At 24.7% G+C, this 14,886-nt stretch overlaps 2 protein-coding genes across 3 annotated transcripts in view; both read right to left on the bottom strand.

Annotated features, from left to right (window-relative positions):
• Positions 1-579: 579 nt before the first annotated feature.
• LOC129611035 (alanine--glyoxylate aminotransferase-like) lies at positions 580-2,927 on the bottom strand. 2 transcript variants are annotated; one of them, XM_055523947.1, is made up of 7 exons: positions 2,511-2,927; positions 2,196-2,275; positions 2,065-2,131; positions 1,896-2,008; positions 1,420-1,681; positions 869-1,292; positions 580-804 (listed from the first exon to the last, which is right to left on the bottom strand). In XM_055523947.1, exons 1-7 carry the CDS (start codon positions 2,578-2,580, stop codon positions 633-635), a joined length of 1,188 nt encoding a protein of 395 aa, XP_055379922.1. In that variant the 5' UTR covers positions 2,581-2,927; the 3' UTR covers positions 580-632. The 2 variants fall into 2 exon arrangements, with proteins under 2 accessions (XP_055379922.1, XP_055379923.1); XM_055523948.1 differs by having other exon boundaries at positions 2,432-2,927.
• Positions 2,928-5,644: 2,717 nt separating this feature from the next.
• Positions 5,645-14,886, bottom strand: part of LOC129610930 (uncharacterized) — an 86,924-nt gene continuing 77,682 nt past the window's right edge. The window contains exons 2-6 of the mRNA XM_055523760.1: positions 9,791-10,002; positions 7,931-8,118; positions 6,590-6,820; positions 6,004-6,305; positions 5,645-5,938 (exon numbers count right to left, since the gene is read on the bottom strand). Of these exons, the coding sequence (XP_055379735.1) occupies positions 5,676-5,938; positions 6,004-6,305; positions 6,590-6,820; positions 7,931-8,118; positions 9,791-10,002 (1,196 nt within the window). The 3' untranslated portion in view covers positions 5,645-5,675. The remainder of the gene's footprint in view (positions 5,939-6,003; positions 6,306-6,589; positions 6,821-7,930; positions 8,119-9,790; positions 10,003-14,886) is intronic.

Here is a 14,886-nt window from a genome sequence, read left to right on the forward strand (position 1 = left end):
AAATTAAAAGTAAAAAGCTGTATGAAATAGTGTCATTTGGTATGAAAATTGAAAAATATGGCACCGTTAACTTAATTAAAAAACAGTAAAATAAATTATCTCCTCATGTGTATTAATGGGATATTTTTAATAAGTATGTAAGTACAAGTTATTTTATTAAATGAGTATAATATAAGTAAATGAATAATTTTGACTTTACACTAAAATATTTCGCATGCTAAAAAAGTCTAACATTATTGCTACCGTACCATTTTTCCGAATACAAAAATCAAATTACATAGTCAAACTTGGTTTTAATCCAAGAGCCAATTGGGCTAAGGTTTCAAATATATACTTATATATGTATGTACATAACGTGCGTATATAAAACTAAAGAGGAGTAGTCATTTTGAAATATCTTCAAGAAATGACTTTTTACTAAAAAAACTTTTTTTTAGTAAAACAAGAAAATTGTAAAAAAGGAAATATTATGGAAAAGTTATCAAGTTACCCTTTTTGAGATACCAGGTTTCCCTGAAAATTCTGATCATAAGGCATAATCTAAATAAAAATGAAAATAATAAAGTTAAAAATAAAAAATCTATGTGCAACTATATGTAATATTACTGTATGTTTATACTTTTCTTGTTTATTTACATTTTTGATTTATCAACAAAAATAAAGTCAGAAGTGTTTTCTATTGATTCCTTTAAAATTTTTAAAACTAAATCAACTTTTTCCGAAGAAGCATTTAATCCCAAAAGACCGATTCGCCAAACTTTTCCTTTAGTTGGTCCCAAACCACCGCTTATTTCAAGTTTATATCTGTCAAAAAATTAAAAGTTTAAAAAAAGAAAAGGTTCAATTTGGTGTAAAATTATATAATAACTTGTTCATAGCATAATCTGAAACTTTTGTCCAATCTACTCCTTCAGGTACTTTTATTGCATTAACTGTTGATGCTCGGTGAAATGGTAGTTTTACAAACATTTCCAAACCCATTTTTTCTACACCCTGTTGTAGTTTAAATGAACAGCTAGTGTGTCTTCTGATACTTGATTGTAAACCTTCTTCCGCCATTATGGCCAATGCCTCTCTGAGTCCATATAAAAGCGTAACAGATATCGTATGATGATAAATTCTTTGTTCACTGGGAAAGCATTTCCAGTAAGTTGCGATTAAAATAAAATCCCAATAGTAAACTTTTACAGGACTTTTTCGTGATGTAATTTTAAACATTGCTCTATCATTTAAAGAAATAGGTGTTATTCCAGGTGGAGCTCCTAAGCATTTTTGAGATCCAGTGTAAGCCACTACATATAATGAAAAAAGAATATGTATATTTTTGTTATAATTTCCATATGACAAAAAATTTAAATTAAAAAAAAAGTTAGAAAGAAAATTCAATTTATTCCAAATATGTAGAACTAAATTACTTACCATCAATTTTCCATTCATCCATTAAAAAGTCTATTCCACCTAAAGAAGCAACCGTATCTACAATAAATATTACATTATGTTTACGGCATATTAGTCCAATATCACCAAGATACGATTGAACAACTCCAGTTGAAGAGTCACAATGAGCAAGGAAGAAAATTACAGGTTTGTGTAATTCAATTGCTGATTTTATTTCATCAACACTTAATGCTTTACCTAACTCTGATTCTAATATTCTTACATCTGCTCCATATCGTTTAGCCTGAAAATTTTTAATTTCTTATTTAAAAATATTTGCTTTTCTTTAACGATTTTATAAGTTCTATTTTCTAATACAGTTCGTTGGTGTTGAATTTCCAAAATATATGTAATTGTTTTTCTTTAAAATATAAACTTTAAAAAAAAAAAATTCATTTATTTCTTTTATTTTCCTGTGTAGTACAACAGTCATTCTTTAATATTATTAATCAATATACCATGTCAGCCGCTCTATGGCCCCAATGTCCTGTTGCTCCAAAAAGTGCAACATCGTTTTCTTCTAATAGATTGCACATTGTTGCATCCATGCCGCCATGACCCGATGCGCTAACTAAAACGTAAAATATTTAGTTTTAAAATTTTAATTCATTGATTAATTTTATTTACCGCACATCGTTATTTCATTTTTTGTTTGAAAAATGTATTGAATTCCTTCTTTTATATCATCCATGATCTAAAAAACGAAATTAATTTCAATTTGGTTCCAATTTTTTTAACTTGATTATTTCAATAATTACTTCACAAGTTTCTTTATGCAAGTGGCCCATAACTTGTTTACCCAGGGCATCTATTACTCTCTGAGGGTAATTTGAAGGTCCTATAACGATTTAAGCATATAGATAATTCTCATAGTATGGCAATGTTATTTTAAAATTTAAAAAATAATAAATATAAGCTTTTTCTCTCACTTATAGTTTCATATTTAGTTCTAAATTTAACACGTTACCGATAATACTTATATATTCATACTTACTTATGTACATACTTATGTATGTTTATTTTCATCTTTATTAGATGAAATAAAAGTTGTTTTTTAAAAAATTTTTTTTTACCTGGCCCCATCATAGTTTTTTCGACAACAACTAATGGCTTTTTCAATGATTGCGGTGGTTCTACTTCCATATTTTTGTATTTTTAAAATTGAATAGTGTAAATTTGAAAAATGAAATGAACTTCTATAAAACAACCTACTCGTACTAAATTATTTTAAAAACTGGTTAAATAATTCAAAATTTTGTTAATTATATTGCGAGTATTGTTTATTATTTATATAAAATGATTGTTTTTGCTATATCTGAGTATATTTTTAATTTTTGTATTGTGGTTTGAATGTCAATGACTGGCTATTTTAACCACACATAAATACGTATGTAAGTATGTTCATTTAAATAGAGATAACATTTTAAGTATTCAAATTATTTCAAATAATAATGGAAAGAGCAAGCGGTAGTGGGAGATAATAATCGTAATGCAAGTTATTGTGGACTGATTTGCAGTTGTTTACAAATATTTTTGTTTATATCAAATACATACATGTAAGTATGTTATCAGAAATTAACACTATATACATATAAATTAAAACACTTGATAACGATGATAAATTTTTATAACAGCTGGAATTGTTTAATGATCTTTTAAGACAAATTGTTTAGATTTTGTTTGAGAGCATCTCTAAAATTGAGCTTATAAGATATTTTAATTTTGATAACTTAAGTTTCTGAAAATTGAGAGTAAATTTTAAAAGAGTTTTGAAAATTATTTTGAAATAGAATTTCTATGTATGTATGTATGTATGTATGTATGTAGGAAAAGAAGTAAATTTTCTATAATGTGTAATTTTGTTTTTTGAAAAAGTTATAATTAAATTTTCTGTTTAAGGAATTTACTAGTATCCTATAACAGATAAATTAAATCGAATTAGCAATTCAGATACAAATCTATCATCTTTATTTTTGCTTAAGGGATTCTTGCTAGTGCGACTTTCAAAATCTCACTGATAAATCATTACTAATAAATTGTTTCTGAAATTCAATTCACGTTTTTCTATAAATCAGATTAATGTATTCTATTTCTATGCGAGAAATGTAAGAAAATTAAAAGAATTCAAATGAAAATGTTGCAGTTTAGAAGTTTATTTTCTGATATATCAATATAAAAAGCGTTTATGAGCAAAATAGGAAATCCAATTTGAGTTTTGGAATACAAATTGAATGGCAAAGAACAAAATTATTAATCTTACATTGAGCAGAGTTACACCTTTTGGGAAATAAAATGTGCATTTTGTTTGTTTTATGTAAACATTTTGTTTGTTTTATGTAAATGTTTAATACAGAAATTTTAAATACATATTTTATTTAAATAACAGGAAACGAATATGTTTGAACATGGTCTTCGATTTCGCTTAAAATTTCTAGAAAAACTTTCTTGTCAATTCTGAAACTAGGGGTAGGTAAAAAATCAATCAATAAATTAAAATTAATACTCTCACTTTCTTTTACAAATTAATCAATATTTCAAGATTAAAGTTTATTATCAACAATAAAATATTTTTGTTTTTTTTTTTTGCGCAAATACTTGATTCGATCCGAGTTTCATTGTTTATATAAGTAAAATAAACTAGATCTATATCTTTTTAAACCTAATTTTCAAATTGAATTATAAAATCTTTTAACGAAATTCACAAAAACTCTTTATATATGCAAGTATTCGAAATTAATTAACCGAAAAACTTTGAAATTAACCAAGGAATTCTTCGGTTTAACATGAATTGCAGAACATCAATTGGAATTTAAATTCACTTACGAATCACTACTTAGTAGTCGAATGCAGAACACCATTCTGCATTGCAGATATAAAATAGAAAACAATATAAGACGTGTTGTAAATTTAAAAATTTTATTTATTAATTCTATTTTTATTTTGTTATAATAAGTGTTTTTGTTATAAATTATTATTTTTCTTATTTAACAAATTAATTAATTATTTTACAATTTTATTCTTGTTATATTTTAAAGTGTTTAATTATTTTTCTTTTTCTTATTAATTTCATGACTTATGAGTTATATTATTTATTTAATAATAGTATTATACTTAAAAGACTAGTAAAGTTATTTTTATTTCATATTTTTATTATGTAAATTTAATTAAAAACTAAATGTTATAATTAAAAGTTAAAAATAATATCATAAAATCTAAACTATATACGATATTTAAGCAAGTGCAAATTAATTATGTTTTTTTTTCTATTTAATATTTTATTTAAAAATAAAATTTCAAGCGTTTTTTTTTAGTTAAAATATAAGTAATGCAATATTGTTAATAAAATTTATATTTTTAAATAAGAATTTTTACAAGTTCTAGATCTAATATTATCAAATAGAAGAATTTGTTTTATTAATTACTTTATTTTATTATTTGTAATAAAAGAACTAGAACAGTTTTATTGAGATTTTTGAGTAAAAATAATTTGAATTGAAATAATTATTATTTACATATAGGTAAACTAAAAGTTTTTATTTAAATGAATATTCGGAATTTGAGAAAAAATGTGTGTTTCCTCATTTAAAGCTTAATGATTGTATTGCTGATATTAATCCGTTTTATCATTGAATATCGGTAAATTCAATTCTTTTGACTAAATCGTTCATGCCACTTAAACATTTGAAATACGTAATAGAATTTGTAACATTAATTATTGTTAAGCAAAAAATCCTATATATTTTAATTACAAATAAAAATTATTTGAATTAAAGTGGAAAATACACTTTAATTAATAAGTACAGACTTCCTCTTGAATTCCGTAGTCCTGGGCTATAAATTGAATGATAAATGAAATTTTGTTAAAAAATATAAACACTTCGAATTTAATACAATCATTAGGTCGTAAATGGCTTTTTTATTATAAGAACGTAGTAGGTTTCTACTGTCTTTTTCAATTTTAAATTAAATTTAAAATTACTTTATAATCTTTTACACAATTGAATTAAAAAATAAAAAATGAAAAAATTAAAAAAACGCTTTTAGAAAGTTTTAAAAATGGCAGTTAAGTTTAATTAATTTGTTTTTTCAAATTTTGTTAATTTACATCGGGCTAAATTATAAAAGCAATTAATTTTCCAATTTCTTTTTTTTTAATTTTAAAATTAAAATTTTGTGAATTTCTTCAATTATTTTTATATTTTTGAATTTTTATAATTTTTTTTTTTTTGTAATTTTATTTACAGAAAAATTTTAAATATTATTACTAAAAATGATATTAATGGTATCATTGGTAGTCTAGTTTCTGAACCAGATCTTGGAATTGATTGTTCTGAAATTTTTAATAAAGTTTCTTCATCATATACAGTAGCTGCACTAGATCCAGTTACTTGTTCCATACTTTCCATACCACTCATTGATATGCTCCCTCGACTATTACGAGCTAATTTTTGGTTAGCAATTCTTAATTGTCGAATTTTTTCTTCTAATTCTAATTTTAAATCTACAAAAATGAATAAAAATATGTGTAAATTAAAATAAAATAAAGTAAAATGTATTAAAATTTACTTTTATTTAAAACTCCATCTACGTCATTAACTTTAATAAAGGTTGCCAATGATATTTCATAAATTTTATTTGGATCTGTTCCAGAGCTATCATTCGTATTGGAAATTTCACGTTTTCTTCTACCATAACCAATTTGACCGTTACTACATGGTGTACCAAGGCATTTATCTAAGCAAACATTAACTGTTGCACGGAATTGAACATAAGTAGACTCTGGAAATTTGAATGCACGAAATTTCGCACTTAATGAATCACCATCAATTGTATTGAAATTTTCAAAAAGATATGGATCAACAGAACATCTAAAAATTTGCATTAAAAAAAAATTTATTCAGTTTTTTAATAAAAATGTGTTTATATTTTTTTCAATATCGAAAGATATTTTAACTTTTTGGGAGGCCGATATTTTTTACATTACAATTTATTCAACTTTTTATTTTTATTTATCGTTCCCAGCTTTCTGGAATCGACGAGATCAATTTTTACAGTTAATAAGCTACATAACCAACAATTAATAAAGAAAGTTTTAGAAATTTATATCTGTCCCAATAAGCAAAAACATCTGTTAAGGAAATATTTATCTTACCCATTAAATATAATTGTTTCTTCCTGAGCTCTTGTGTCAGTTACTTGCATGTACGTAACGGCAAGTCCATAAACTGGAGCAGAACCTTTATCAAGGTATATTTCCATTGAGAGTGGTGTACCAGGACTAACATTTAAATCACCAGTAACTACTTCACCATTTTGACGGACATCAACCCCTAAAATTGGTTCTGGAGCATGTTCCGTAAGTGATGTTGTTATTTCTAAATCTCTACAATAAAATTAAAAATAAATGTATAATGTCACAAGGTATTAAACTTTTTCTAGATTCTAAAGAGCTTTATTTAAAAATAGGGCAATATTTCTAATTAATTTCCCTAATTGTATGCATATTATCTATTTAAATATAAATTGTAAAGTGGATTTAATGCCTTGAGTAATAAATGTTGCAGTTAAGAATGTATAACATTGTTTTGTAATGTAGTATATTTTTTATTTAAAAATTGTCCTTAATTCAAAGTTTAAATTAAAAAAATGTTGTATATTACATTTACATGGAATGTTAATTAAAATTTGCCATACAATGTATTCTAATGTGCCTTTTCACGTTATAAAGGAAGGTTTATGTACGCATAAGCATATTCACAATTAACTCACATAAAATGACATGATTAAATTTCAATCAATTTTTAATTATTTATAGGATATTTTAATTCATTTGTATATGGAGGAACAGGAATTTCAACATTTTAATTAATAAACATACATAAGTCAATAAGAACCGTAATAAGATTAAAAATTGTATTCATGTAATAATATTCATATATTCTTCAAGTAGCATTGATAACATAAATGACATACTTAATCTATTTTTTTGAATCCAGATGTATAAAGATTAACGATGTTAATATTAAAAGAAACATGAATAATTGATTAGAAAACAAGAATAAAAAAAATTAGATAAATGAAAATATGTACGAGCAGTTTATTCTCTTTAAAATAGAGAAAAATTAGCATATAGTTCTGTCATCTTCAAAATTGATATGGATGGTCAATTTTGTCCTAACATTATAAAGGCAGAAAATTAACCTAAATTTAATTTTTAATGTTATAAACTTTGCAACAAATTTACAGTATGCGCTTTATGGTGAATAATTATACGACTAATTAAAATAATTGTGAGTCTGTAGTTAAGAATTATTCAAATAAATACCTACACATTAATAATTAATATTTTTAACAAAATTTTTTAGAAACAAAAACATAAAGAGCGTATAATATAAAAATATATATTATGAATAATATTGATACAAACATATCTATATGTATTTTATTTAAAACTTATATAATAGAATATATAGTATAAAATATTTTAACTTACTCTGGTTCTTGAAAACCAGCTGGTAATACATCTCGTCTAACAATTCCATGATGTACCATTTGATTATTGCCGATTGTTGTTTGATTCATAACATTATAAACCGGTCCAGTAGTTATACATTTAACACTGACCAATTCTTTTCCAGTTCCACTTTCAATAATAATTTTATGATAGTAGACTTTTTTACCCTGCGTAAATATAATAAATAAAATAAATTATATTTTCATGTAATATAACATACATATACATACAATACACTATACTAAACTAAAATCATAATGATAATGATAGTAACAATTGCATTAAAATATAACTGAGTAACAAAATAAAAATAAAAATAGTAGAAAATCAAAATTAAATTGTCCATTAAAATGTTCCTGACGCAAATATACATATATATGTACATACATACTGATATGATAGTGGAAATAAATAACAATTTCTGACATAATGGTGAAATAATTGACTTTTATAAAAAAAAATAATTTTTTTTTTTTTGTAAAATCAGAATGAAAGAAAATAATATATTGATATAATAATTATTTACTAACACATATAAAGTGGTAGGCATTTGTATTGCATATATAAATTGCAAATGCATATAGTATATAAGTGTGTATGATCTTGATAATTTTGGTTTGCTTATTATTTTTTTCACGATTTTGATTTTAAGATTATATATTAAGATTTGTATATAAACATTCTTACATAATAGTTATAGGTATATGTACATATATTTGAAAGTATATAGTTAACGTGAGACTATATAATATGTATATTATCAAAATGTGTAATTTGTATTTTATGCTATACAGGTTTTTGGTATATGCAGGCGATTTATTTTAAGCTAGACATAAAAATTAAATCACATAATTTTGCAAAATTAGATTGTTTTTCCATCAAAGTTTTAATAAAATAAATAATTGTCCATTTATCCATATGTACTCGAACATACATATTCACATATAAAATATTACATATATGTACGTAATGTGTAGAAACGAAAAATATGTATGTATACGTATTGTATATTATGTAACAAGTTCTAATTAATATTAAAATTTTATATTAACTGAAAAATTATGTTCCAGCTGCTAAACATTTCTCGTAATTTAAATTTTGACACTATGTAAATCGAATATCGGAAATTTGCTCCTTTCCAGTTTTATTTTTATGGGAAATCATTTTTCATCTATATAGCCTTACAAACTTCGGTTATGACAAGCGAAATGGTTTGCTGGGGAAGAGCAATATTTAAATCTTAACCTGCATAAAAATCGAAATTAACAATAATCGCCTCCTTAATATTATACATGCAACATTTAAAAGTATGACTATTTTAAAATAATTTAAATGTTTAGTTTGAAAAAACTGTCAGAAATGTCAAAAACAAAAAATTTTAGAAAATGCTGCCAGTTTAAATTTTTTACGATGCGTCTTTGTTACATAGTACAAACAACTTCAGAATCGCAAATTAACTTACACAAATTTCCAGAACGAAAAAAATTAAAAAATCAAAGATCAGAACTTTGGTTCTGATAACTTATGGAATTTTATAACAAAAAATTTTTATTTATTAAACCATTAAAGCTATCAGAGCTATTATCATTGGTTTCGATGTTACAAAGCATAAATTGATTGACAAAACTCATCGTTGTTATTTTGTACAAGAAGCTCTTATGAGAATGTTAACATGAAAATGTTTGTATTAATTGTTAATACGGACAATATGGTTGTTTATTAACAGTGTATATTCGTATAGTACTACATTCGTTTTTAGGTTTACACCGGTTTAAATTATAATATTTTCTTGAAAGATTACATTGTTACATTACATAATTGTGGATTTTATTTCCTTACCGTAATTTTATTAACCATTCTTGTAACACCACATTCATAAATATCAGTTAATGATAATCTAAATTGTGCTAAAGTTTCATTAATATTTGGTTGACATTTTTCATTTGGATATCCTTTTAATCCTTCCAGATATATATTTGGGGTATTATCATCATTTTCCAAAACTATATCAACTAACATTTCATTTTCTGTACAATGAACCTTATGAAAATCTGTAATGAAAAAAAAAATTTAAGAAAATTTTGTAATTTAAGTATTTAATGTGAATACATATAGTAGAAGTTTGTGTATAACAGAAATAATTAAATAAACTTGTAATTAATGCGTATAAGAAATATTTGTGTCATAAATTCATATTTCGCAGCTAAAAACTTTATTTTTAATAGATTTTAAAAAATTGTCACAGATTTTTTATAAAAGTTTATTTTCAATTAATTTAATAAAAACGAGAAAAAAAATAGAGTTGACCTTGTCAACTCTGTGATACCCGTACGAATTTGTTATCCTATGTGCGAATAACTAATGTGCCATAACTAACTATGGGGCAGACTATGACTTTAAGTTGCCGTATTACCATATTAATTTATGCAAAATTTCATTACTATGTGTTTTTCAAAATACTGGTTGTGCCAAACTACTATTGATGTTGTATGGCAGCTACCAGAAAGAGCCAAGAAATTTTAGCAAATTTTATCAAGCACATCGGCCCTACTAATATATTCACTTGTGTGAAATCTCAATATCACAGCTTTTATAGTTTCTGAGATATAGTCAAATAACTTTTGAAGTTGTATGGCAGGTACCAGAAGGAGCCAAGTAATTTCAACGACTTTTATGTGACACATTGGCCCTACTAATATATTCGTTTGTATGAAATTTCAATACCATAGCTTTAATAGTTTCTGAAATATAGCCAAATAATTTTTGAAGTTGTATGGCAGGTACCAGAAGGAGCCAAGTAATTTCAACGACTTTTATGTGGCATATTGGCCCTACTAATATATTCGTTTGTGTGAAATTTCAATACCATAACTTTTATAGTTTCTGAGATATAGCCAAATAAATTTTGGAGTTGTATGGCAGCTACCCGAACCGGTACCCCGATCATGTCCAATTTAAATAGGGTTCTGGCACTTACTACAATAAATCATTTGTGAAAATTTGGTGAACTTAGCTCAATTAGTTTTTGAGTTATCGTTCGGACGGACGGACGGACGGACGGACGGACGGACGGACGGACGGACGGACGGACAGACAAAGCTAAATCAACTCAGAATTTGACGCTGATCAAAAACATACACTTGAGTCTATATCTATCACCGTTATTTCTTAGCGTTACAAACGGTAAGGCAAATTTAGTATACCCTTCGAACATACGTTCGTACGGGTATAAAAATTGTTAACTTTAGCATTAAGCTACTTTGATTATTTATTGCTTATAAAATATCTGCTTACGAGTTAATTGTGTAGAGTATTGATAACAATTTTTCTATCTTTCAATATGTGACCTATATGCTTAACAATAATGGTTCATTTTGAAAGTGACCTAAGTTAATTTTAATTACGTAAATGATTAATTGCAATTAATTAAAAAAATCTGATTATCGGACCATGTATTGGTTCTATATTTATTCCTATTTGCAACCTTATTATTTTCGATTCCAGTTCTTGACGCTAATCATTGCTCGTAAAAAAAAAAAAAGTCTCAGAATGAATTTAAGTGACTTTCAAAATAAGCGATCTATTTTAGAAGTAGCGCAAAAACACATAAGGCCAAGGCGTATTCCACTTCACAAAATGCACATATTTAAACTGCTTAATTGACAATAGATTATTGAATTACTCTTCTAGTCATCAAAACTATTATGTTATCAAAATGACGAATAATAATAATTGGTAACAAATACTTTTAAAATTTTTATTTTATTCGTGAAAACATTTTCAAATCGTATAAACGTAAACATACAAATGTACAAAATTTATCAACAAACTCAAAATTTATTTTATATTTTTTTCTCTTTTAGTTTTTAAATTTAAGAAAATTTATTATATTTCGTATAAATTTTCTAAGATGAAAATTGAGGCGTATATATAGACGGACAAAAATTATTGCTTTATTAAAATTTTTTTATGAATAGTTTAGCAACAAAGTATCTAAATATTGTATATTAAGTTCTTTGATTTTTATCACGGAAAAAAAGAATTTGTTAACTTAAAAATTTTTATTGCTATGATCTATACTTATTAGGTACAAAAAAGAAGGTTATAGTTTTGGTTGAATATCGTTATTTTTATTAATTTTTATTTTTATTACAATGTTTAATTATGTACAGTAGAACCCGTATATAAGTAACTCGCATGAAAGCAAAATTCTTTTTTTTTTAGAAAACAAAATTGATTTTTTACATTTTCTACTTTTATTCGTAATTTGCACGCTTATGCATCTAAGTAAAACACAGTCTACAAGCAAAAACGTCTAATAAATACAAATAAACTTATCGCATTTACCTCTTCCTTCTTTTTACTGCTATGCTTTTATGAGCAAAAAAAAAAACTTTTAGTTAAATCTCAATTCTGATATTACAGTTGCCATAAATTATACTTTTATAAGCTTAAATCAAATTACCTACTCAAAATTTCATTTGTACATCTCTTTGAAATTATTGTCTTGCCACATTCATGATTAGAAGTTGTGCTTATAACTGATGTTCTTTATAAGAAAAACCAGACATAAGCAACGAAAATCGTGCAATTTTCGATGTGGTTATAAGCTGGTCCGACTTTATCTATATATATATGGAATAAATATATGGAAGAAATAAAATTACAGTTTTCATACAAAAGTTTTTATCTCGAAAGATCAATTTTGTATTTTAATATAATCGAAAGAATTAATATTGAGCACATTCAACTCAAATTTAAGCTCTCCAGTGAATTTCAGTGCTTTGTTGATTATCGCTGCAGAGTTCAGGTCTCTACTAAATGCCTTGTTTAAATTTTTAACATAAAACGTATTAATGTTAAAATAAATCAACTATTCATTTTTGAAGGCTGCACCAAAATTTTAGAATTATATTCATGCTTATTCGTTATTACAAAAAAAAATTAAATAATTATGGAAATTTTATGAATACAAAATTTCATTTTATGCACATACATGTACATTAAGTATTTAATGGACACTCTGTCCTCAATTATTATTACAAATTTTTATTTAATTTTTTTGTACAACAAAAAGAAAACCTTATTTTTTTGTGTACTCGTATGGTACGCGTATATTTTGCTTTTCTTTTTGGATTATGCGTTTAAAAGAAATTGCCGAAAGCGTTATTATGCTTTTTTGTTTTCGTATTGCTTTTATCTCATGTACTACAATTTTTAAAATTTGTTGTACATCATGTATATATGTATACATACATATTGTACTAATACGGCATATTTATGCATTATAACAATGGTAAAACTTAAAGTGGATATAAGGCTCTATTCAATATGGAATAAAAGGGATTAAGTGTTTTGTAAAATTCATATTGTAATTTTAAAGTAAGAACGTCATACATAAATTTTGGAGTATACATGAGCGTTCTTCATCTATGCTTGAGGAGATCTTTTCGTTTTTGTTTTAATTTTTTTGTTTAATTATTTTTTTTTTTTTTTGGGTGGAGTGTTATAGAATTTCAATTTCCTGCGATATAATTTTTGATTTTGACTTTTTCATTTTGGTTTCTTTTTTTCATAGGAATTTCATTTTGAAAATTTCTTGAAAATCTCTTTAAAAATCAATTTTTCTTTACAGAAAAGAAAATAAGTACACACTCTATTTTTTTCTGTTAAATTTAATATTTGTTTAGTTAACAATTAATAAAAAAAAAATAGAGGCCGCTAGACACAAAAAAAAAAAATTAAAATCAATTTCTTAAAAGATGTGAAACCAAAAATACGCACATACATACTTACTATATGTACCTTATATTGTGTACCTCAAGGTTTTATTAGAAATTCAAAAAAGTGTAGACTTAATAATAATTTTAATGTGATAATTTTTAAAATATTTTCATCATCGTATAACTTGGGTGTTAATAACATTATAATATGTATGTACGTATATTGTATTAGGTTTACGTATACAATTTATAAGGCTATAAATATGAAATATTTGATAAAATGCGTCCGTGCATCATTGGCGCTGTACCATTACAGAATGCTGCACGAATTAAGTATGTATACGTTATAAACTGAAGAAATATAGAAAAAAAAAAAAACAAAGAAAATAAAATTTAATGTTAAAATAAATATTGATCTTAGTTTCAAATTATATATGGATCACCCATGTAGGTTTGGTATTTTTTATATTACCTATCGATATTATTTTTTTTTTTGCTAAAGGATATTATATTAAAATATATGTATGTATATAAATGCATGTATAAATAAACATATTATAACCAGTCAAGGCAGTACAAAGTATATAAGCTTGCAACATAAAGGCGTGCATAATGTCTGTATGTGTATATGATTATTAGAGTGCTAATACATTATATACACATACATATAGTAATTTTTATAGAGAAGAAGCGTATATTAATTCACAATTAATTCAAAACGACGAAAAATAAAAAAGGAGGTGGTAAAAATTAATATCGAAAATTCATAAATATTCAATTAGGAAAATATATGTGCGTATATATGAACACAAATATTCTAATATTATATATACAAAAGGGTTATAGATCAAGTTGTATATGATATAACTGATACTATCTGAAGACACTTAATATGTTTATCTTGATTTTAGAGAAACTCAAATCTGCTAATACATGTGTTCAATTTTTTATTTTTTTTTGTGTTGTAAATCTTTTATGTAAGATGAGAGGTTGTAAAAAATTTGTAGTTTTTAATTTTATCTGCAAAATTTTATCTCAATCTTTAAATCTGATATATGTATGTGGAATTTGTAAAAAAAGCAATATTCAAAATTTGACCAAATAATTTAATTATCAATTTTATAAAGATATTTTACATTTCATTCACATATATGTACATATGTATAAAATTAATATAGGTAAAAACCAACAATTGAAATTCCCTTAAAGAAT

The sequence above is a fragment of the Condylostylus longicornis genome, unplaced genomic scaffold (assembly GCF_029603195.1).
Source record: "Condylostylus longicornis isolate FDR11 unplaced genomic scaffold, ASM2960319v2 ptg000048l, whole genome shotgun sequence".
Classification (NCBI taxonomy): domain Eukaryota; kingdom Metazoa; phylum Arthropoda; class Insecta; order Diptera; family Dolichopodidae; genus Condylostylus; species Condylostylus longicornis.